General features: G+C 45.3%; 2 protein-coding genes across 2 annotated transcripts in view; both read right to left on the bottom strand.

Annotated features, from left to right (window-relative positions):
• Positions 1–7788, bottom strand: part of LOC124279775 (cilia- and flagella-associated protein 47-like) — a 65698-nt gene extending 57910 nt beyond the window's left edge. Inside the window, 5 exon segments of the mRNA XM_046715655.1 lie at positions 4715–4781; positions 5638–5845; positions 6414–6509; positions 6911–7079; positions 7745–7788. Of these exon segments, the coding sequence (XP_046571611.1) occupies positions 4715–4781; positions 5638–5845; positions 6414–6509; positions 6911–7063 (524 nt within the window). The 5' untranslated portion in view covers positions 7064–7079; positions 7745–7788.
• A 92-nt stretch (positions 7789–7880) lies between these two features.
• On the bottom strand, positions 7881–24873 carry LOC124279774 (vacuolar protein sorting-associated protein 13D-like). Its single transcript, XM_046715654.1, has 7 exons — positions 24861–24873; positions 24113–24225; positions 10208–10282; positions 9751–9846; positions 8906–9022; positions 8645–8770; positions 7881–8042 (listed from the first exon to the last, which is right to left on the bottom strand). Exons 1-7 carry the CDS (start codon positions 24871–24873, stop codon positions 7881–7883), a joined length of 702 nt encoding a protein of 233 aa, XP_046571610.1.
• Between the last annotated feature and the right edge of the window lie 498 nt (positions 24874–25371).

The following is a 25371-nucleotide window of genomic DNA, read 5'->3' as shown; positions in this document are numbered from 1 at the left end:
GGGCGACTAAAATGAGATGGAGGCTCTGGCGCTTGACTGATTTTCTGTAAGACTTGTGGGATTAACGCTGGGCGGGAAGCGTGCACGCGCTGAGTCCCTCCCACGATATGCTTAGTGCGCCCGCTGCCCATGCTAGTGGGTCTGGAACTGGCGATACTAATGTTGTCAGTTGTTTGTTGAATCGAGTGGCTGGCAAATAGGTCTATTAGTGGAGATCCTATTTCCATGATTATTTGATTGAATATCTCTGTGTGGAGCATCCATTCTGTCGGCGACGGTTGGTGTGGCCGAGAGAGCCGCCTGCTAATACATTCTTTGCTCCTGGAATGTGGCAAGCTCTGACGTGTATGTTTAGATTGTTGATTAGATCGAATAATCTGAAACATCGGAGCCAGTAGGTTCTGTGACCTTGTTGAGCCTTGTTTGTTCACATAAAAACGCCACTGTTGAATTGTCTGTGTGAACCATCAACTGAGCGTTCTGTAGTAGGTTGCTCCAGTGACTTATGGCGTTTATGACTGCTTGCATCTCTAGCAGATTTATGTGACATTTGCTCTCTTGCTTGCTCCATAGGCCTGACGCTGTCTTGCCGGCAAGGTGGGCTCCCCAACCTTGTAGTGACGCCGCTTCACGTAGAGATGTGTTTTCGATTCTGGCTCTACTAAGGAGACGCCAAGCAAAACATTCAATCTCTTGGTCCACCAGAGTAGATGTGGTTTGGACGTAATCTGGTAGACTGAATGGTAGAGGGTCCTCAGATGAGCATTGATGAGGACTTGTAACGGACGTAATTGAAGCCTGCCTCTGACTGTCAAGTCTTGAGCTGATGTGAGTAGTCCCAATAGGCTCTGCCACTGTCGTAGTGGTAGCGGAGAGAGTAGGGCTTGAGGAATAAGTTGTTGGATCTTGATCCATCTGTCCTCCGGGACTACTATACGATTCTGAGCTGTTAGAAATCGTATACCTAGAAATTGCAGATCTTGGCGTTGGTTCTAGGTCCGACTTGAGTAGATTTACTAACCATCCTAGTTGAGTTAGTAACTTGATTATAAAGTTCAGCTGTAGTCTGAGACGCTGTGGATCTGGATCCACTTGTATACCGTCGTCTAGGTAAAATGCGCTGCGAAGACCTTGACGATGTAGGTATGAGACAATAGGCTTGGTCACTCTTGTGAATACCCAAGGGGCCGATGTGATTCTGAAGGGAAGAACCTTCCATTGGTAATGTTTCCCGTCTAGGATAAATCTTAGATATTTCCTTGAGTTGGGATGAATCGGAATGTGTAGATATGCGTCTTGCAAATCTATGCTGGCCATGTAATCTTTGAGACGAATTAAGGGCGAAGTTATGTAAGTGTATCATGCTAAACGTTGGTGGTTTGCATAGATATTCTCTGTTGAAGATGCTCATGTTGTATATGAGACGAAACTTCTCCTTGGAATTTTTCTTGGGCACTAGGAAAAACTGGGGAGTAAAACCTGGTAACGATGTTTCGCTGATCCAGAACTTCTAAGGCCTGTTTGTTTAGCAGAGTAGCTACTGTTTCTCTTAACATAGGTAGTTGTGCCGGTTGAACGCTGAACCCTGAGGGGGTGACTGTTAACGGAGGCTTGGCCTTGAGTTGTATTAGATATCCGTGCTGTAGGATGTTGGATACATATGGATCTTGTAGTATTCCCCAGTTTTCCCAGTGCAGCTGAAGGCGCCCACCCACTTGGGAAGGTTGTACTGGAACGGCTGGGGTGGAAGACTCCAGTCGCTCCAACCTGAATTTCATCGCCTAAATCCTCGAACCTCTGGATGATCTGCCTCTAGCTGATCCTCCTCTGAATTTGCTGTATGGGCTTACGAAAAGAATCCCTGGGATCTTTAGCTGCAGCTAATTTCTTGTCCCGTGCTTTCTGTAGCCCCGAAAACGTAGTACCTCTGTGATGACTGTTTAATGACGTTCACTAGGGTATCCATGGATCTGATCATAAGCACCTCTCTCGAGTCCTTAGATACTTCTTTGGAGACCTTGTCTATGTTGCCACCAAAAAGTAAGGGCGATGACCATGGAGCTGCGTAGAGAGATTCTGTGAATTGCTTATCCCAAGAGCAGGAGGCTAGTAAGCCTTGCCGACGAGCCATGGTAGTAGTTTCAGTAAGCGCTGACAGGTGCTCTGTAAGAAATTGGTGGTCTCTTTTCTGCATGAGTAGAGCTGAGTAGATCATTCTATCTTCCTCCTCTGTAGCATTCTTGAACTTGGTGATGAGAGTTTCATTAATAGTTCTAGATCTATTTAATCCAAAGAACATTCTCCTAGAGATGGTATCCAATTGGGCCAATTTATGATCGCTCTATTCTGTAATTTCTGGACTTGGCATCACTGATTAATTTAAAGTTGTCATCAATATCTTGGGCCTTGAAAAAGGGTCCATATTGTGTCCTGCAAATTTCTTGGCGCTGAAGACCGGAAATGTGTAGATTGGACTTTCGAAGATTTGGAACAGGCTGTATCCAGATTAGCTGGTACCGCTGCAATCGGGTCAATAGGAGGTAAGGTGATATTGTCTACATCATCATCCTTCATCAAGTAAGTCTGAGCTGAATTCTCGTTCTTCGATGGGGAAGCAAGTTGTAACTCATTCACCATCCAGTATCTAATTTCTGCATCTGAGAAAATGATACCTTCTTCCTCTTCTGACGTAGGGTCACATGTTGGAGTCCTAGATCTGTAGGAAGATCGATGAGAGGACTGTGGTGAACGGACTGACGAGTGGCTAGTGTAAGGAGACCTTGGAGGAGACTTCCTCGGCGAACGCTGGGGACTTCGCGAAGCTCTTCTAGATCTTCTGGGCGAGGTAGACTTGGAGCCACTTAGCCTTCACGACCTTCGCGAATGTATCGAGTCAGAGTCCGAATCAATATATGAGCGCTTGCTTCGCGAACGACCTCTGTGTTCTACAGGGTGTGGGCTCGGCGAAGCGCTCCTTCTCCGCGATGTCCCTCGCAACTGGTGAGGCTCTAGCTCCTTCGCGGAGGCGGCCTGGGACTTCCTTAGCGAAGTGATCGCCACGGGCTGGGTTGCCCTTCGCGGAGGCACGTTTGTGGGCTCTGGGGCCCTACGCGAAGCCGAGGCGGGCTCTGGGGCCCTGTATGACTTATTATGGGTTGGGCTCTGGGGCCCGTGGCTCTGGGGCCTCTGTAAACCGTAACGGTCCTCCATCAGTCTCATGATTTGGTTGACCAGGTCGCCTGGGACGGTCTGCGCTGGCGCTGAGGGTGGCCTCTCTGTGAAAGTGACGGACCCCTCAGTCATAATCTCCGCGCCAGCGTAGGCATCTCTGGTTGCATGTTGATCTGCGCTGTAGTGACGGTAGCAGATACTGGACGCTCTTATGACGCACATCTGAATGATAATCGGAATGTCATCATCATATAAACATAATTCTGAGACAGGTAGAATATCAGAGGCAAAATTATTTATAGCTTTCGTGGATTTCCCTTTGACGAAGCTGTGGACCTGGGGGTTCGCCGCGCATTACGTTGAGATGATGTGGAAGCTCTTCTAGTCTTAGACTGTGAAGAAGGAACGCCTTGAGATGCAGGTCGCTTGGGACATAGCGGATCAAGGCCCCCACGCTTATCCCCGAGGGAAACTCAGGCGGCCACCAGCCGGTAGCGGTCAGTCCGTCAACAGTTGACAGGGTATCATAGCTTCCGATCTATTAGCCATGACTGAAGATTGTTTACGAGATTTATCTGCCTTCCGCCTCAAAACGGAACATAAATATTTATCAAAGGCAGAATTTGGCAAATTAATACATAATTTACAACGAGAAACAATAGAACATGGAGTAATGCAACTAGGGCATTTTAAATGTGGATCGGTAGCGGAATAACGTAATTTACAACCTGTGCAGATTCTCATTAACGTAAACTGCTGAACAAACACGGCGAACCATGAATAAAACAGCAGAAACACGACTAATAATCAATGCAAGTTGAATAAGGATACTAGTTACACCTCTATAAATGAATATAAGAGGTACTAAACTAAATATAATTAAAGGATATAGTGTGTCGGGAGACTGGGTGCTCTCGACGCCCAGCTCACTGGGCAAGAAGGAGAGAGTGAGGCACATGGGTTGAGGTGCTATGCTCTCGCTCCCGCTTGTGGAAGGGAGGTAACTCGTGGTGAGTACTAATTAGTGATTTTTATTGAAGGAACTTCAATTGGGAGATACACGGTTCCACTATGTTCGCGAAGAAGAAGAAGACAAGCAATAAGCATGAGTCAGGATAAGGAAAATAAAAGGATATAGTGCTGTATATGGGACTCCAGTGCTCAGCGCCCAACCATCCACTTGGGCGAAAAGGAGAGAGTGACAAGTAAGGCTGGTCACATGAATGTTTATGGAAAGGCAAAAGGGAGGTAACTTGTGGGGTGAGTGTATTTTAACGTCCGCCGGGAACTTCAAGGGGATTTAAGTGTTCCACTACCATTCGAAAAGAAAAGGGAGATAAGCAAAAGATCATGAGTCAGGATAAGAAAAATTGTAGCTCTCAAAATACCTTCTGAATTTGATAACATAAAAGTGATCAAATATATGTTAAATGTGACAAACAGTAGATGCGTAGGGAGAGATGTTCACCTTTGTGTGGTCCTCTGCTCTCCACCAGTTCAAAGGATCCTTTAGACAGGGAGAAAGTCATACTGGCGGGCTTACACTGTGTCTTTACGTAGCAGTGATGTGTTCTCAGTGGAATCAAGAATAACATCTAAGATTTCTTGCTCTGGAATACAAAAATATTACTGGAATATAAAGAACAGACTATCAAAACTTCTCACATCCTAAAAAGTGATTCCGATAGTTATAATAGCTGAAGCAGCTGGATATGTCACATGCCTCTCTATAAACTACATAGGTTCAAGGAAGGAATCTGACATGGCCAACATACATCCCAAATACACTATGCTTCCTAGGGATGTCACAATACATAAGTTTCATGAATCGATACGCATCACGATACCCATGTCACGATTCGATATGTATCACGATATCTATTTTGCGGCATTATTGCATAAATTTAGTTACATATTGAACATTAATATTTCATATTTTATAATTGTCCATGAAAAGCTCATGTTTTTTATTCTCAGAGATTAAAAAGTTCTAATTTCCCATCTTTGTGCATGAAAAATAATCATTTATAACTCTCATAACATCAAAAAACATGATACAATTGCAAAATGTAAACGATACATAAACATATTTAAACCGATACCTTCAAAACTAAATATTGATACAGTTTTGAATGTATCGATAATTGTATCGTCTTAGAAAAAGTATCGATGCATTGATGTATCAATGTATCGTGGCATCCCTAATGCGTCCCCTTTTTATTATTTACCTACATAATAGAACATTGTCTTGATTGCAGCATCTAGATTCGGTCAGTTAAATATATATATTACCAAGGTAAATTCCATGACCCACATTTTCGAATTCTAATGAACTTACCTACAAAAATACTGTGTATACAAGAGCGTAAAACTACAACAAGAAAAGCTCAACTACCACTGCACCCATATTAACTGTCAGAAAAGGGTTTGAAGACCAACTGAAAAGGAAAGGAGAGTTATAATCACCCAGCTCTGTCTGTCCAACAGCCTCTGCAGGCCCATCTACATCCGACTCCCCCTTAGTGTCCTCGGTGTGACCAGCATGCTCCATGTGGGGTTCAGCCCCTTGGTACCACCCTGACCAACCTGGGAACCAGCGTTGGAACAGTCCGGTCTGATCCCCTCCTGCAGGGCTTGGAGTAGGCTGGTCCACTGATGAAGGGCTTTTCCTTGGCTGAAGTGAACAAACAATAACAGCCTCATTCACATGATATACTGCTACAGAATCCAGTGTTAGTTTGGTTATAAGCAGGGATCTAATTGTCACATATATGAATGATGTGACATTCTTGTAACGAACTTTGCGAGCAAGCAAGTGTGGGTGCTTGTGGGGTTGGGGTGGGGGTGTATGTAGGTGGCCTGTACAGAGGCTTAGGGACCAACAGTCCAGGAACTGATGATGGAATATGATGCCAAGCACGGAACCACGTTACCGTGTCAGACCACCTGATGCATAGTCACCTCTTAAAAAACAGCATTGGTTGTTAAGGACCAATTCTATCCCAGAATCTCCATCGGGGTCACAGAATATCTAACTGTTACAACTGTAATATTCGATACACGCTTACCAGTCCATTATAAAACATAGCACTAAATGGATAATAGCTTTATGTTTACATTTATTACTGTTATCAAGCTAGATAACTCTACAAGAAAGTACATGGAAATATTGCTACATGCAATATACCATAAAGTTGGGAGATTTCTTTTCTATTCGTCAACTTCTAAAATGAAATGCTTACCAATCTGTTTTCAGAGCGTAACTTGGACAGGATTACTTCCCTTAGAATCTTCAGCTCATCAAACCCAAGCTCTTCTTCCAGATCTTCCAGGGAGGTCTGAAACACCAGCACCAAGAGAGAGCAAGTCAGCTGGGTTATGAAAGACTTAGAAGAATGGATTCTGAGTTTGGTAAAACTAGTAGGGATAATTCTTCCATTTTATATGTCAAGAGTGCACTTGACAACAACCTGACATTACCATAAACCATATAGCCCACAGTCTGGGTACTCTCATCTGCCTTCCAACATGTTGTATAATGAGACATTGTATTTCAGTGTTGAATCTATGAGTACAGGCATGTAATTTATGATGTAATCAAGAAGAACTGACAATCAAAATATGTCAATATTTCTATGAATCCTGAGATCTGATGTGACAGACGTAACAACTGACAGTTTCAATTGAATCTTCACTGGAAAACCACTTCTGATTATAATAAGGGTATGTCTAGAGTTACCTTCACTCCTGGTGCTGGGTTGTCTTCAGTCAGTACAGCAGTGTAGGCCTTTGTGTAAGCTATAGCCTTTCCAGCCCTCTCCAGCATGAAAGCCTTTGTGTGACGCTTGTTGCGATCCTGAATCTTCGACAGATGGCAGTCGATGGCAAACATCCACCATTTCCTTGGACTAGGGATACAATAATGATAATGATAATTATTTCCATATTCCTACTGTGCCAAAATCACACAACGAAGCAACTGTTCAATGTGCTACCTTACAGTTTTCGTACATGTGGTATTCACTGTCACATTATCCACTTCATTACACAGTAGTGTTGGGATTGGTTAAAATCTCACAATTGATGATTGCTTCATTACAACCGATCAATCATTGAAAAAAATTGGTTGGCGTGATTTATCAAATTCTCCTGGTTATATTTGTTATTGCACAAAATGCATTTACAAATTTTACATCTTTAAAGGATGACTAGTATGTAAGCAACATAAATTTCCTGGAATCTTTAAGATGAATTCAATCATGACAAGGAACGAGCTTGTAGTACTTATGAAATGTAACAGACAAAACCAACCTTGTAAGAAATGTTGTTAATGCAAACAAGTGTGCCAAAATTGTTTGAGTTCGATTATGAGAAAACATGATCGATTGCTTGATCATTTAGTCATTGCGACCAATCTTCGATTATTTCAATTAATCGGATCACCACTATTACACAGTATGGAAGAGGGCAATATTTTGTCATGATTCCACAAGGATCTTATTGGTTGGCACTGAAGCATGTCAGTTCCACATTTTGATTATCCTATGGCTGATACACGGCGGATGCACACTACCTGTTCTTGACAGTATTGGTCGGCCTCCACTTCCTGTGTTGTCTCCTAACACCATGCCTCTCGAACTTCGCTCTGCCACAGCAGGAGACTCTGATACTGCTCTGTGGTCAGGTGGAAGGCGCGATGTTGTCCAGGCTTATGTCCACACTGATCCTGGGGGTGGAGGCTGACCGAGCGGGAGGGTGGTGCTGCGCCGTTTGATCTGAGCCTTGGCACACTCACTGGGTTTAACATGTACTGCGTGGTCGTGGAAGTTGCCGTCAGCAGTGGATACATACATGCCACGCTGAAGTGCATCCTGTTTAGTTAACACAGATATGAATGTCTTCAAAATGACCTAATGCAAAAGGAAAAATGCAGCGGCATTTCAAATACCAAACACAAAATCTTATGGCCCCTGGACACACCAATTTTTGAACATTGCCTTACTGTTATATTCCCCAAACACATATCATTGTAATGCTATGTACTTCCATATATATTTGTTAGGTAGAATCGGGTCTGAGGCATGTTTTCCATCTATATCACTGTAATACAAAAACAGATATCAGAGTTAGCTAATCCTTGTTGTTAATGTTGCGAGTTTGTGAGTCCCTTGGTTCACACAATATAGGAGCATCCCTCAACATGTCCAGTGCAAGATCACGGTTCACACAATATAGGAGCATCCCAACATGTCCAGTGCAAGATCACGGTTCACACAATATAGGAGCATCCCTCAACATGTCCAGTGCAAGATCACTGTAAAATTTACCTTAGGTAAATCATATTATGATATGTCCACAAACATCAAACTGAAGAAAATGTGTATAATGTGGAGAATACTACCTCTATTACATCACAGCTTTATATTTCCTGTTTGGGCTTTAGAAAATGTTATCATGTGACTGTGCGACTTACTGCAAGGTCTGACATGGAGAGGTCTCCCAGCATGGTGGCGTTGGTATCACAGTACACAGAGAAGTCCTTCAGGTCAGCCAGCTTGTACATAATGTCGCTCTCTGAGCGGCTCACAAACTTGGACAACTGCAACATATATACCTCTCAATGACTATGTAACATTACATCATATTCAACATTCTACATATCTAAAAAGGTTTACCCTAATGGAAAAGAATCTTAACCCAGTCAAGTACTGAAATCAAGGCGATGAATACCAACCCAGCTCTTGTCTGTGCTCTGTGCACTGAGGTTCTGGATGGTGATACCGCAAGCAAAGGGACAGGATGGATTGAGGTGCTCGTCTTCATATCGGATATGTACATCCTTCACGTGTAGCTGACATGAAAACAAACAAAACCCAGTCAAACACACAAATACATGGTGCCCCCGTTGGTGTACCACTGTCTCATTATCATATGTCCAGCTTGATGTCTCATGGGTGCGGGGATCCTACTCAACACACAAGCATGGACCATTGAAGATCTGCGCCAATATTGGTCTTCATTAACCCATAATACCGGGGTAAGTTTTCTTGCTCGCTGGCATCAATGTATCCCAATAGCATAGACCGATTTGCTCTTTGTCAGACTCAATAATTTACAAACTGTTGTCATATATCGCTGGAATATTAGCTGGAATATTGCTGAGTACAGTGTTAAACAAACAAACAAACGATAAACATACCTAGAATAACAAGGTCCAAGCTAGAGGGGTTTCTCGGTACTACCGGTCACAGATATAATTGTACTTGTACAAACATTAAATCAGTTCATGTAAAATTTCCATTGAATGACAACAGGTAGATTTAAGACAATGGCATAAGATGAAGAAAGCATCAACACAAAACATTCCCAGATGTGTGCCCCATTTAGGAGTTTTCACTTCCTGGCAGTCTTGCTGAGCCCCATGGACAAGGTGAAGGTATAGATACTGAGAGCACTGGTCAGTAGCTTGCACTGACTCGGTTTCCTTCCCCCAAGAAACACCTATATTGGCAACATTCACATATCCTTATATGGCATGAACGCAAGTTGGAGAAGAGCTTAGCACTAGCAGATAGTCACCTGAATATTCTCCAGGACATTGGCAGCCATGGATGTCCCATATGAGAACCAGGAAGAAGAAGAGGCATAATCTGGATTTTTTCCTTGGCGCTGAACCTAAAATATGATTGGAATAACACAAATGGTCTTGATGATATAATATCTTTAAGTTATTCTCAATGTTGGAACAATCAACACAAGGTAGAAATGTTGCCCTAAACCAACATTACCATAACTGTTAGTCCCTCTGTATTATAGTGTGTATATCTAACTTGCTCAGCTTCAGCTGATATGAGTGTTGAATGGACAGATTGCTCCTACTGATGAATCTCACCAGCTTTTTCAGTCTGATGCGGCAAATTCTTTCTCCAACAAAAAATAGCAAATGATTTGTCAATGTATACACAATGGCACTGTAAGCAGTCTTCCTGTCTCATCAGACACCAGGACCTACATCGGAGAGTGCCGCTCTACCCACCTGCCATTTGGCCTCCAGAGCATCCAACATGTCTGCCTTGGCACTCCGCTCCGTCTCCTTCTGATCATGGTCATACTGGAACACAAACAAACACTGACATCCATGTGGACACACAGCCTGCCACAGTCACAGCTACCATTACTGAGGGCATACTGGAACACAAACAACAAACACTGACATCCATGTGAACACACAGCCTGCCACATTCACAGCTACCATTACTGAGGGCATACTGGAACACAAACAACAAACACTGACATCCATGTGGACACACAGCCTGCCACAGTCACAGCTACCATTACTGAGGGGCATACTGGAACACAAACAACAAACACTGACATCCATGTGGACACACAGCCTGCCACAGTCACAGCTACCATTACTGAGGGCATACTGGAACACAAACAACAAACACTGACATCCATGTGGACACACACAGCCTGCCACAGTCATAGCTACCATTACTGAGGGCATACTGGAACACAAACAACAAACACTGACATCCATGTGGACACACAGCCTGCCACAGTCATAGCTACCATTACTGAGGGCATACTGGAACACAAACAACAAACACTGACATCCATGTGGACACACAGCCTGCCACAGTCACAGCTACCATTACTGAGGGCATACTGGAACACAAACAACAAACACTGACATCCATGTGGACACACAGCCTGCCACATTCACAGCTACCATTACTGAGGGCATACTGGAACACAAACAACAAACACTGACATCCATGTGAACACACAGCCTGCCACATTCACAGCTACCATTACTGAGGGCATACTGGAACACAAACAACAAACACTGACATCCATGTGGACACACAGCCTGCCACAGTCACAGCTACCATTACTGAGGTCATACTGGAACACAAACAACAAACACTGACATCCATGTGGACACACAGCCTGCATCCATCACACAGCCCGCTCATAGCTACCATTACTGAGGGCATACTGGAACACAAACAACAAACACTGACATCCATGTGGACACACAGCCTGCCACATTCATAGCTACCATTACTGAGGGCATACTGGAACACAAACAACAAACACTGACATCCATGTGGACACACAGCCTGCCACATTCATAGCTACCATTACTGAGGTCATACTGGAACACAAACAACAAACACTGACATCCATGTGGACACACACAGCCTGCCACATTCATAGGCTACCATTACTGAGGTCATACTGGAACACAAACAACAAACACTGACATCCATGTGGACACACAGCCTGCCACATTCATAGCTACCATTACTGAGGGCATACTGGAACACAAACAACAAACACTGACATCCATGTGGACACACAGCCTGCCACAGTCACAGCTACCATTACTGAGGGCATACTGGAACACAAACAACAAACACTGACATCCATGTGGACACACAGCCTGCCACATTCACAGCTACCATTACTGAGGGCATACTGGAACACAAACAACAAACACTGACATCCATGTGGACACACAGCCTGCCACATTCATAGCTACCATTACTGAGGTCATACTGGAACACAAACAACAAACACTGACATCCATGTGGACACACAGCCTGCCACAGTCACAGCTACCATTACTGAGGTCATACTGGAACACAAACAACAAACACTGACATCCATGTGGACACACAGCCTGCCACAGTCACAGCTACCATTACTGAGGGCATACTGGAACACAAACAACAAACACAGCCTGCCATCCATGGGCATACTGGACAAACAACAGCCTGCCACAGTCACAGCTCACAGCTACCATTACTGAGGGCATACTGGAACACAAACAACAAACACTGACATCCATGTGGACACACAGCCTGCCACAGTCACAGCTACCATTACTGAGGGCATACTGGAACACAAACAACAAACACTGACATCCATGTGGACACACAGCCTGCCACAGTCACAGCTACCATTACTGAGGGCATACTGGAACACAAACAACAAACACTGACATCCATGTGGGACACACAGCCTGCCACAGTCACAGCTACCATTACTGAGGGCATACTGGAACACAAACAACAAACACTGACATCCATGTGGACACACAGCCTGCCACAGTCACAGCTACCATTACTGAGGGCATACTGGAACACAAACAACAAACACTGACATCCATGTGGACACACAGCCTGCCACATTCACAGCTACCATTACTGAGGGCATACTGGAACACAAACAACAAACACTGACATCCATGTGGACACAGCAGCTGCCACAGTCACAGCTACCATTACTGAGGGGCATACTGGAACACAAACAACAAACACTGACATCCATGTGGACACACAGCCTGCCACATTCACAGCTACCATTACTGAGGGCATACTGGAACACAAACAACAAACACTGACATCCATGTGGACACACAGCCTGCCACATTCATGCTGGCTACCATTACTGAGGGCATACTGGAACACAAACAACAAACACTGACCATCCATGTGGGACACACAGCCTGCCACAGTCACAGCTACCATTACTGAGGGCATACTGGAACACAAACAACAAACACTGACATCCATGTGGACACAGCCTGCCACAGTCACAGCTACCATTACTGAGGGCATACTGGAACACAAACAACAAACACTGACATCCATGTGGACACACAGCCTGCCACAGTCACAGCTACCATTACTGAGGGCATACTGGAACACAAACAACAAACACTGACATCCATGTGGACACACAGCCTGCCACATTCACAGCTACCATTACTGAGGGCATACTGGAACACAAACAACAAACACTGACATCCATGTGGACACACAGCCTGCCACATTCATGGCTACCATTACTGAGGGCATACTGGAACACAAACAACAAACACTGACATCCATGAGGGACACACAGCCTGCCACAGTCACAGCTACCATTACTGAGGGCATACTGGAACACAAACAACAAACACTGACATCCATGTGGACACACAGCCTGCCACATTCACAGCTACCATTACTGAGGGCATACTGGAACACAAACAACAAACACTGACATCCATGTGGACACACAGCCTGCCACAGTCACAGCTACCATTACTGAGGGCATACTGGAACACAAACAACAAACACTGCCATCCATGTGGACACACAGCCTGCCACCAGTCACAGCTACCATTACTGAGGGCATACTGGAACACAAACAACAAACACTGACATCCATGTGGACACAGCCTGCCACAGTCACAGCTACCATTACTGAGGGCATACTGGAACACAAACAACAAACACTGACATCCATGTGGACACACAGCCTGCCACATTCACAGCTACCATTACTGAGGGCATACTGGAACACAAACAACAAACACTGCCATCCATGTGGACACACAGCCTGCCACAGTCACAGCTACCATTACTGAGGGCATACTGGAACACAAACAACAAACACTGACATCCATGTGGACACACAGCCTGCCACATTCATGGCTACCATTACTGAGGGCATACTGGAACACAAACAACAAACACTGACATCCATGTGGACACACAGCCTGCCACATTCATGGCTACCATTACTGAGGGCATACTGGAACACAAACAACAAACACTGACATCCATGTGGACACACAGCCTGCCACAGTCACAGCTACCATTACTGAGGGCATACTGGAACACAAACAACAAACACTGCCATCCATGTGGACACACAGCCTGCCACATTCACAGCTACCATTACTGAGGGCATACTGGAACACAAACAACAAACACTGACATCCATGTGGACACACAGCCTGCCACAGTCACAGCTACCATTACTGAGGGCATACTGGAACACAAACAACAAACACTGACATCCATGTGGACACACAGCCTGCCACAGTCACAGCTACCATTACTGAGGGCATACTGGAACACAAACAACAAACACTGACATCCATGTGGACACACAGCCTGCCACAGTCACAGCTACCATTACTGAGGGCATACTGGAACACAAACAACAAACACTGACATCCATGTGGACACACAGCCTGCCACAGTCACAGCTACCATTACTGAGGGCATACTGGAACACAAACAACAAACACTGACATCCATGTGGACACACAGCCTGCCACAGTCACAGCTACCATTACTGAGGGCATACTGGAACACAAACAACAAACACTGACATCCATGTGGACACACAGCCTGCCACATTCACAGCTACCATTACTGAGGGCATACTGGAACACAAACAACAAACACTGACATCCATGTGGACACACAGCCTGCCACAGTCACAGCTACCATTACTGAGGGCATACTGGAACACAAACAACAAACACTGACATCCATGTGGACACACAGCCTGCCACAGTCACAGCTACCATTACTGAGGGCATACTGGAACACAAACAACAAACACTGACATCCATGTGGACACACAGCCTGCCACAGTCACAGCTACCATTACTGAGGGCATACTGGAACACAAACAACAAACACTGACATCCATGTGGACACACAGCCTGCCACAGTCACAGCTACCATTACTGAGGGCATACTGGAACACAAACAACAAACACTGACATCCATGTGGACACACAGCCTGCCACAGTCACAGCTACCATTACTGAGGGCATACTGGAACACAAACAACAAACACTGCCATCCATGTGGACACACAGCCTGCCACATTCATGGCTACCATTACTGAGGGCATACTGGAACACAAACAACAAACACTGACATCCATGTGGACACACAGCCTGCCACATTCATGGCTACCATTACTGAGGGCATACTGGAACACAAACAACAAACACTGACATCCATGTGGACACACAGCCTGCCACATTCATAGCTACCATTACTGAGGTCATACTGGAACACAAACAACAAACACTGACATCCATGAGGACACACAGCCTGCCACAGTCACAGCTACCATTACTGAGGGCATACTGGAACACAAACAACAAACACTGACATCCATGTGGACACACAGCCTGCCACACTCACAGTTCCCATTACTGAGGGCATACTGGAACACAAACAACAAACACTGACATCCATGTGGACACACAGCCTGCCACACTCACAGCTACCATTACTGAGGGCATACTGGAACACAAACAACAAACACTGACATCCATGTGGACACACAGCCTGCCACATTCATGGCTACCATTACTGAGGGCATACTGGAACACAAACAACAAACACTGACATCCATGTGAACACACAGCCTGCCACATTCATGGCTACCATTACTGAGGGCATACTGGAACACAAACAACAAACACTGACATCCATGTGGACACACAGCCTGCCACAGTCACAGCTACCATTACTGAGGTCATACTGGAACACAAACAACAAATACTGACATCCATGTGGACACACAGCCTGCCACATTCATAGCTACCATTACTGAGGTCATACTGGAACACAAACAACAAACACTGACATCCATGTGGACACACAGCCTGCCACATTCATAGCTACCATTACTGAGGTCATACTGGAACACAAACAACAAATACTGACATCCATGTGGACACACAGCCTGCCACATTCATGGCTACCATTACTGAGGTCATACTGGAACACAAACAACAAACACTGACATCCATGTGGACACACAGCCTGCAACATTCATAGCTACCATTACTGAGGTCATACTGGAACAAAAACAACAAACACTGACATCCATGTGGACACAGCCTGCCACAGTCACAGCTACCATTACTGAGAGCATACTGGAACACAAACAACAAACACTGCCATCCATGTGGACACACAGCCTGCCACAGTCACAGCTACCATTACTGAGGGCATACTGGAACACAAACAAATACTGCCATCCATGTGGACACACAGCCTGCCACATTCATGGCTACCATTACTGAGGGCATACTGGAACACAAACAACAAACACTGACATCCATGTGGACACACAGCCTGCCACATTCATGGCTACCATTACTGAGGGCATACTGGAACACAAACAATAAACACTGCCATCCATGTGGACACACAGCCTGCCACAGTCACAGCTACCATTACTGAGAGCATACTGGAACACAAACAACAAACACTGACATCCATGAGGACACACAGCCTGCCACAGTCACAGCTCCCATTACTGAGGGCATACTGGAACACAAACAACAAACACTGACATCCATGTGGACACACAGCCTGCCACACTCACTGCTCCCATTACTGAGGGCATACTGGAACACAAACAACAAACACTGACATCCATGTGGACACACAGCCTGCCACACTCACAGCTACCATTACTGAGGGCATACTGGAACACAAACAACAAACACTGACATCCATGTGGACACACAGCCTGCCACATTCATGGCTACCATTACTGAGGGCATACTGGAACACAAACAACAAACACTGACATCCATGAGGACACACAGCCTGCCACATTCATGGCTACCATTACTGAGGGCATACTGGAACACAAACAACAAACACTGACATCCATGTGGACACACAGCCTGCCACATTCATGGCTACCATTACTGAGGGCATACTGGAACACAAACAACAAACACTGACATCCATGGGACACACAGCCTGCCACAGTCACAGCTACCATTACTGAGGGCATACTGGAACACAAACAACAAACTGCCATCCATGTGGACACACAGCCTGCCACATTCACAGCTACCATTACTGAGGGCATACTGGAACACAAACAACAAACACTGACATCCATGTGGACACACAGCCTGCCACAGTCACAGCTACCATTACTGAGGGCATACTGGAACACAAACAACAAACACTGACATCCATGTGGACACACAGCCTGCCACATTCACAGCTACCATTACTGAGGGCATACTGGAACACAAACAACAAACACTGACATCCATGTGGACACACAGCCTGCCACATTCACAGCTACCATTACTGAGGGCATACTGGAACACAAACAACAAACACTGACATCCATGTGGACACACAGCCTGCCACAGTCACAGCTACCATTACTGAGGGCATACTGGAACACAAACAACAAACACTGACATCCATGTGGACACACAGCCTGCCACACTCACAGCTACCATTACTGAGGGCATACTGGAACACAAACAACAAACACTGACATCCATGTGGACACACAGCCTGCCACACTCACAGCTACCATTACTGAGGGCATACTGGAACACAAACAACAAACACTGACATCCATGTGGACACACAGCCTGCCACATTCATGGCTACCATTACTGAGGGCATACTGGAACACAAACAACAAACACTGACATCCATGTGAACACACACAGCCTGCCACATTCATGGCTACCATTACTGAGGGGCATACTGGAACACAAACAACAAACACTGACATCCATGTGGACACACAGCCTGCCACAGTCACAGCTACCATTACTGAGGTCATACTGGAACACAAACAACAAATACTGACATCCATGTGGACACACAGCCTGCCACATTCATAGGTACCATTACTGAGGTCATACTGGAACACAAACAACAAACACTGACATCCATGTGGACACACAGCCTGCCACATTCATAGCTACCATTACTGAGGTCATACTGGAACACAAACAACAAATACTGACATCCATGTGGACACACAGCCTGCCACATTCATGGCTACCATTACTGAGGGCATACTGGAACACAAACAACAAACACTGACATCCATGTGAACACACAGCCTGCAACATTCATAGCTACCATTACTGAGGTCATACTGGAACAAAAACAACAAACACTGACATCCATGTGGACACAGCCTGCCACAGTCACAGCTACCATTACTGAGAGCATACTGGAACACAAACAACAAACACTGCCATCCATGTGGACACACAGCCTGCCACAGTCACAGCTACCATTACTGAGGGCATACTGGAACACAAACAAATACTGCCATCCATGTGGACACACAGCCTGCCACATTCATGGCTACCATTACTGAGGGCATACTGGAACACAAACAACAAACACTGACATCCATGTGGACATACAGCCTGCCACATTCATGGCTACCATTACTGAGGGCATACTGGAACACAAACAACAAACACTGCCATCCATGTGGACACACAGCCTGCCACAGTCACAGCTACCATTACTGAGGGCATACTGGAACACAAACAACAAACACTGACATCCATGAGGACACACAGCCTGCCACAGTCACAGCTCCCATTACTGAGGGCATACTGGAACACAAACAACAAACACTGACATCCATGTGGACACACAGCCTGCCACACTCACTGCTCCCATTACTGAGGGCATACTGGAACACAAACAACAAACACTGACATCCATGTGGACACACAGCCTGCCACATTCACAGCTACCATTACTGAGGGCATACTGGAACACAAACAACAAACACTGACATCCATGTGGACACACAGCCTGCCACATTCATGGCTACCATTACTGAGGGCATACTGGAACACAAACAACAAACACTGACATCCATGAGGACACACAGCCTGCCACATTCATGGCTACCATTACTGAGGGCATACTGGAACACAAACAACAAACACTGACATCCATGTGGACACACAGCCTGCCACATTCATGGCTACCATTACTGAGGGCATACTGGAACACAAACAACAAACACTGACATCCATGTGGACACACAGCCTGCCACAGTCACAGCTACCATTACTGAGGGCATACTGGAACACAAACAAATACTGCCATCCATGTGGACACACAGCCTGCCACATTCACAGCTACCATTACTGAGGGCATACTGGAACACAAACAACAAACACTGACATCCATGTGGACACACAGCCTGCCACAGTCACAGCTACCATTACTGAGGGCATACTGGAACACAAACAACAAACACTGACATCCATGTGGACACACAGCCTGCCACATTCACAGCTACCATTACTGAGGGCATACTGGAACACAAACAACAAACACTGACATCCATGTGGACACACAGCCTGCCACATTGACAGCTACCATTACTGAGGGCATACTGGAACACAAACAACAAACACTGACATCCATGTGGACACACAGCCTGCCACAGTCACAGCTACCATTACTGAGGGCATACTGGAACACAAACAACAAACACTGACATCCATGTGGACACACAGCCTGCAACAGTCACAGCTACCATTACTGAGGGCATACTGGAACACAAACAAATACTGCCATCCATGTGGACACACAGCCTGCCACATTCATGGCTACCATTACTGAGGGCATACTGGAACACAAACAACAAACACTGACATCCATGTGGACACACAGCCTGCCACATTCATGGCTACCATTACTGAGGGCATACTGGAACACAAACAACAAACACTGACATCCATGTGGACACACAGCCTGCCACATTCATGGCTACCATTACTGAGGGCATACTGGAACAAAACAACAAACACTGACATCCATGTGGACACAGCCTGCCACAGTCACAGCTACCATTACTGAGGGCATACTGGAACACAAACAACAAATACTGCCATCCATGTGGACACACAGCCTGCCATATTCACAGCTACCATTACTGAGGGCATACTGGAACACAAACAACAAACACTGACATCCATGTGGACACACAGCCTGCCACAGTCACAGCTACCATTACTGAGGGCATACTGGAACACAAACAACAAACACTGACATCCATGTGGACACACAGCCTGCCACATTCACAGCTACCATTACTGAGGGCATACTGGAACACAAACAACAAACACTGACATCCATGTGGACACACAGCCTGCCACATTCACAGCTACCATTACTGAGGGCATACTGGAACACAAACAACAAACACTGACATCCATGTGGACACACATCCTGCCACAGTCACAGCTACCATTACTGAGGGCATACTGGAACACAAACAACAAACACTGACATCTATGTGGACACACAGCCTGCAACAGTCACAGCTACCATTACTGAGGGCATACTGGAACACAAACAAATACTGCCATCCATGTGGACACACAGCCTGCCACATTCATGGCTACCATTACTGAGGGCATACTGGAACACAAACAACAAACACTGACATCCATGTGGACACACAGCCTGCCACATTCATGGCTACCATTACTGAGGGCATACTGGAACACAAACAACAAACACTGACATCCATGAGGACACACAGCCTGCCACAGTCACAGCTACCATTACTGAGGGCATACTGGAACACAAACAACAAACACTGACATCCATGTGGACACACAGCCTGCCACACTCACAGTTCCCATTACTGAGGGCATACTGGAACACAAACAACAAACACTGACATCCATGTAGACACACAGCCTGCCACACTCACAGCTACCATTACTGAGGTCATACTGGAACACAAACAACAAACACTGACATCCATGTGGACACACAGCCTGCCACATTCATGGCTACCATTACTGAGGGCATACTGGAACACAAACAACAAACACTGACATCCATGTGGACACACAGCCTGCCACATTCATGGCTACCATTACTGAGGGCATACTGGAACACAAACAACAAACACTGACATCCATGTGGACACACAGCCTGCCACAGTCACAGCTACCATTACTGAGGTCATACTGGAACACAAACAACAAATACTGACATCCATGTGGACACACAGCCTGCCACATTCATAGCTACCATTACTGAGGTCATACTGGAACACAAACAACAAACACTGACATCCATGTGGACACACAGCCTGCCACATTCATAGCTACCATTACTGAGGTCATACTGGAACACAAACAACAAACACTGACATCCATGTGGACACACAGCCTGCCACATTCATGGCTACCATTACTGAGGTCATACTGGAACACAAACAACAAACACTGCCATCCATGTGAACACACAGCCTGCAACATTCATAGCTACCATTACTGAGGTCATACTGGAACAAAAACAACAAACACTGACATCCATGTGGACACAGCCTGCCACAGTCACAGCTACCATTACTGAGAGCATACTGGAACACAAACAACAAACACTGACATCCATGTGGACACACAGCCTGCCACAGTCACAGCTACCATTACTGAGGGCATACTGGAACACAAACAAATACTGCCATCCATGTGGACACACAGCCTGCCACATTCATGGCTACCATTACTGAGGGGCATACTGGAACACAAACAACAAACACTGACATCCATGTATGTGGACATACAGCCTGCCACATTCATGGCTACCATTACTGAGGGCATACTGGAACACAAACAACAAACACTGCCATCCATGTGGACACACAGCCTGCCACAGTCACAGCTACCATTACTGAGGTCATACTGGAACACAAACAACAAACACTGACATCCATGAGGACACACAGCCTGCCACAGTCACAGCTCCCATTACTGAGGGCATACTGGAACACAAACAACAAACACTGACATCCATGTGGACACACAGCCTGCCACATTCATGGCTACCATTACTGAGGGCATACTGGAACACAAACAACAAACACTGACATCCATGTGGACACACAGCCTGCCACATTCATGGCTACCATTACTGAGGGCATACTGGAACACAAACAACAAACACTGACATCCATGTGGACACACAGCCTGCCACAGTCACAGCTACCATTACTGAGGTCATACTGGAACACAAACAACAAATACTGACATCCATGTGGACACACAGCCTGCCACATTCATAGCTACCATTACTGAGGTCATACTGGAACACAAACAACAAACACTGCCATCCATGTGGACATACTGGAACCACAAACAACAGCCATGCCACATTCATAGCTACCATTACTGAGGTCATACTGGAACACAAACAACAAACACTGACATCCATGTGGACACACACAGCCTGCCACATTCATGGCTACCATTACTGAGGTCATACTGGAACACAAACAACAAACACTGCCATCCATGTGAACACACACAGCCTGCAACATTCATAGCTACCATTACTGAGGGTCATACTGGAACAAAACAACAAACACTGACATCCATGTGGACACACAGCCTGCCACAGTCACAGCTACCATTACTGAGGGCATACTGGAACACAAACAACAAACACTGACATCCATGTGGACACACAGCCTGCCACAGTCACAGCTACCATTACTGAGGTCATACTGGAACACAAACAACAAACACTGACATCCATGTGGACACACACAGCCTGCCACAGTCACAGCTACCATTACTGAGGGCATACTGGAACACAAACAACAAATGCCATCCACTGCCATCCATGTGGACACACAGCCTGCCACATTCATGGCTACCATTACTGAGGGCATACTGGAACACAAACAACAAACACTGACATCCATGTGGACACACAGCCTGCCACAGTCACAGCTACCATTACTGAGGGCATACTGGAACACAAACAACAAACACTGACATCCATGAGGACACACAGCCTGCCACATTCATGGCTACCATTACTGAGGGCATACTGGAACAAAAACAACAAACACTGACATCCATGTGGACACACAGCCTGTCACATTCATAGCTACCATTACTGAGGGTCATACTGGAACACAAACAACAAAAACACTGACATCCATGTGGACACACACAGCCTGCCACATTCATGGCTACCATTACTGAGGGCATACTGGAACACAAACAACAAACACTGACATCCATGTGGACACACAGCCTGCCACACTCACAGCTACCATTACTGAGGGCATACTGGAACACAAACAACAAACACTGACATCCATGTGGACACACAGCCTGCCACATTCATGGCTACCATTACTGAGGGCATACTGGAACACAAACAACAAACACTGACATCCATGAGGACACACAGCCTGCCACATTCATGGCTACCATTACTGAGGGCATACTGGAACACAAACAACAAACACTGACATCCATGTGGACACACAGCCTGCCACATTCATGGCTACCATTACTGAGGGCATACTGGAACAAAAACAACAAACACTGACATCCATGTGGACACACAGCCTGCCACAGTCACAGCTCCCATTACTGAAGCAACAGGAACTACAGGAGTCTACCATGGTCGACTTGTTCCATGTTACATACAGCCCATGCATTACACAAAAGTTTTCATGTGACTGTGATCAGGGCAAGCATAACACAATCCCTCATATTTTATTGAGCGATTGAGTGATTCCAGCTATATCATAGGGTAGTGAATCTTCTAGGTATGAAGATTTTCTTGAAATAAAAAAAAATCAGTATTCAGTGAAATCACTGTGCGTTAGCTTGAAAAGTGGGGAAAGATGAAGTGATGGAGGTCTGCTACAACTTTGAGACCCATGAGCACTACAAACCCAGATGCTTAACAAGGGTGAGTCTGGGATTTAGATCACCAAGTGGGTGGTACAAGATTTAAAGTGAGTGAGTTAAGTTTTACGCCCCACTCAGCAATATTCCAGCTATTTGGCGGCGGTTTGTAAATAATCAAGTCTGGACCAGACAATCCAGTGATAAACAGCATGAGCATCGATCTGCGCAATTGAGAACCGATGACATGTGTCAACCAAGTCAGCGAGTCTGACCACCCGATCCCGTTAATCACCTTTTATGACAAGCATAGTCGCCTTTTGTGGCAAGCATGGGTTGCTGAAGACCTATTCTACCCCGGATATTCATAGGTCACAAGATTTGGAAAGTGTCTGAACCCATAATATAGACATTGTCACAAAGTGCATTGGCCAAGGGCACACTGAACAGATAAGGTATCTGCAAAAGGTGTGCGTGTGCATCAACTGCACCCAATGTTCACAATCACATCCAGCAGTGAGAATAAGGATGGTTCCTGGTTTCCGGCACACCTATGAGAGGGTCCCATGAGACACCTGTTTGCTGATTAGGACACTTGACACGTTAATTGGATCAGCTGGAGGCATGAGAAGGGCTGTGACTTACCTTCATGTCAGTCAGGGGGCCTGCCACCAGGAAGAGTTTCTCTATGGAGATGACCCATGGCTCACTTCGAAGTCGACTCAGTGGGATGTGTAATGTGATCTTCCCAATCAGACCTGCAGTCAGGAACACAATAACATCATCATCCGGGCCACACTTACAAAGTATACATGTTCCCTAACATATTGACAGATTGACTCCTGAGAGTTTCCAGTACTTCAGTCCTGCCCCACAATGAAGCACATTTGACACATGTGGTCTCACCTTAGGCAAGTGAGTTTGGTCAAATTTGCCTCTGTTTACTCAGCAGTGAATGGGTACCCGGTAGGATAAGATGGTCATATGACTGTTAACCTTCTAGCACCCCACAGGCAGCTTTGGTTAACCAAGGTCATAATGTCTGCACTTTCAGCATAATATTTCCACAGTGCCACGGAGCATCTTTTAGGCAGATATTAGGCACTCTACAAATGTATCATCTCTCTTTCTATCCATATATCACTTCCTCATCAAACGATAACATCTACAAGTTCCAAACTATGTTTGTGGGAGGCCTAAACCAAAAGGCAAACACAATTTTGTTTCTAACTATAAGATACAATGGAATGGATATAGGCAGAGAGGACAAGTTTGCAATTATTGCTTGTCTAAAATATCTGACTGAAATATGTAAGTGAGCCACACTGACGTGTTGATGTATTAGCCACCCATGATGGCAATTATATTTCTAGCTTTAACAACCAACTCTTACTGACAAAAGACATTGTGCAACATGCCTTTCAAGAATTTCAACATGTAGCAGTTCGCTAACAGTAACAAGTTGTAATCAGAACAAATGAAGCTTTAACATTTCCCAATTACTTCTATTCAGTACAAACAATAACACATATAGTATTGCATCTGGTCTATGTGTCTTGTCCTGATGTCAGTGTACTGCTGCCACACACCAGACAGATCACATAAATCATACTACAATCCACTGGTGGCCATGATGCAGTCTACCACTTACGCCACTAGACAAAAGTCTCAGCTTGATATATTGTCTTTGGTCTAGTAATCTGGCTAATTAAAGATAATATGATAACACATAACTGATGACAAGGGCCAGACACAAAGCTGACACAAAAATGAAATTTTTAGAGTAAAATTAATATTTTTATACTTATCCTGACTCATGTTTATTTGCTTGTCTTCTTTTTCTGGCGAACCTAGTGGAACACTTGTATCTCCCAATTGAAGCTCCCTTCAATAAAAAAATCACT

The sequence above is a fragment of the Haliotis rubra genome, unplaced genomic scaffold (genome assembly GCF_003918875.1).
Source record: "Haliotis rubra isolate DU_JTF1 unplaced genomic scaffold, ASM391887v1 Scf256, whole genome shotgun sequence".
NCBI classification, from domain to species: Eukaryota; Metazoa; Mollusca; class Gastropoda; order Lepetellida; family Haliotidae; genus Haliotis; species Haliotis rubra.
The sequence above is the reverse complement of the archived record's forward strand: the minus strand, read 5'-3'. Positions and strand labels throughout refer to the sequence as shown.

What these genes read in the sequence shown, in the direction of transcription:
- LOC124279774 (XM_046715654.1), bottom strand. An exon ending in CTCTGGAGGCCAAATGGCAG is followed by an intron (nt 9,847 to 10,207) that starts GTGGGTAGAGCG and finishes ATCATATTTTAG; the next exon opens with GTTCAGCGCCAAGGAAAAAA. An exon ending in AGAGCACAGACAAGAGCTGG is followed by an intron (nt 8,771 to 8,905) that starts GTTGGTATTCAT and finishes TATATGTTGCAG; the next exon opens with TTGTCCAAGTTTGTGAGCCG.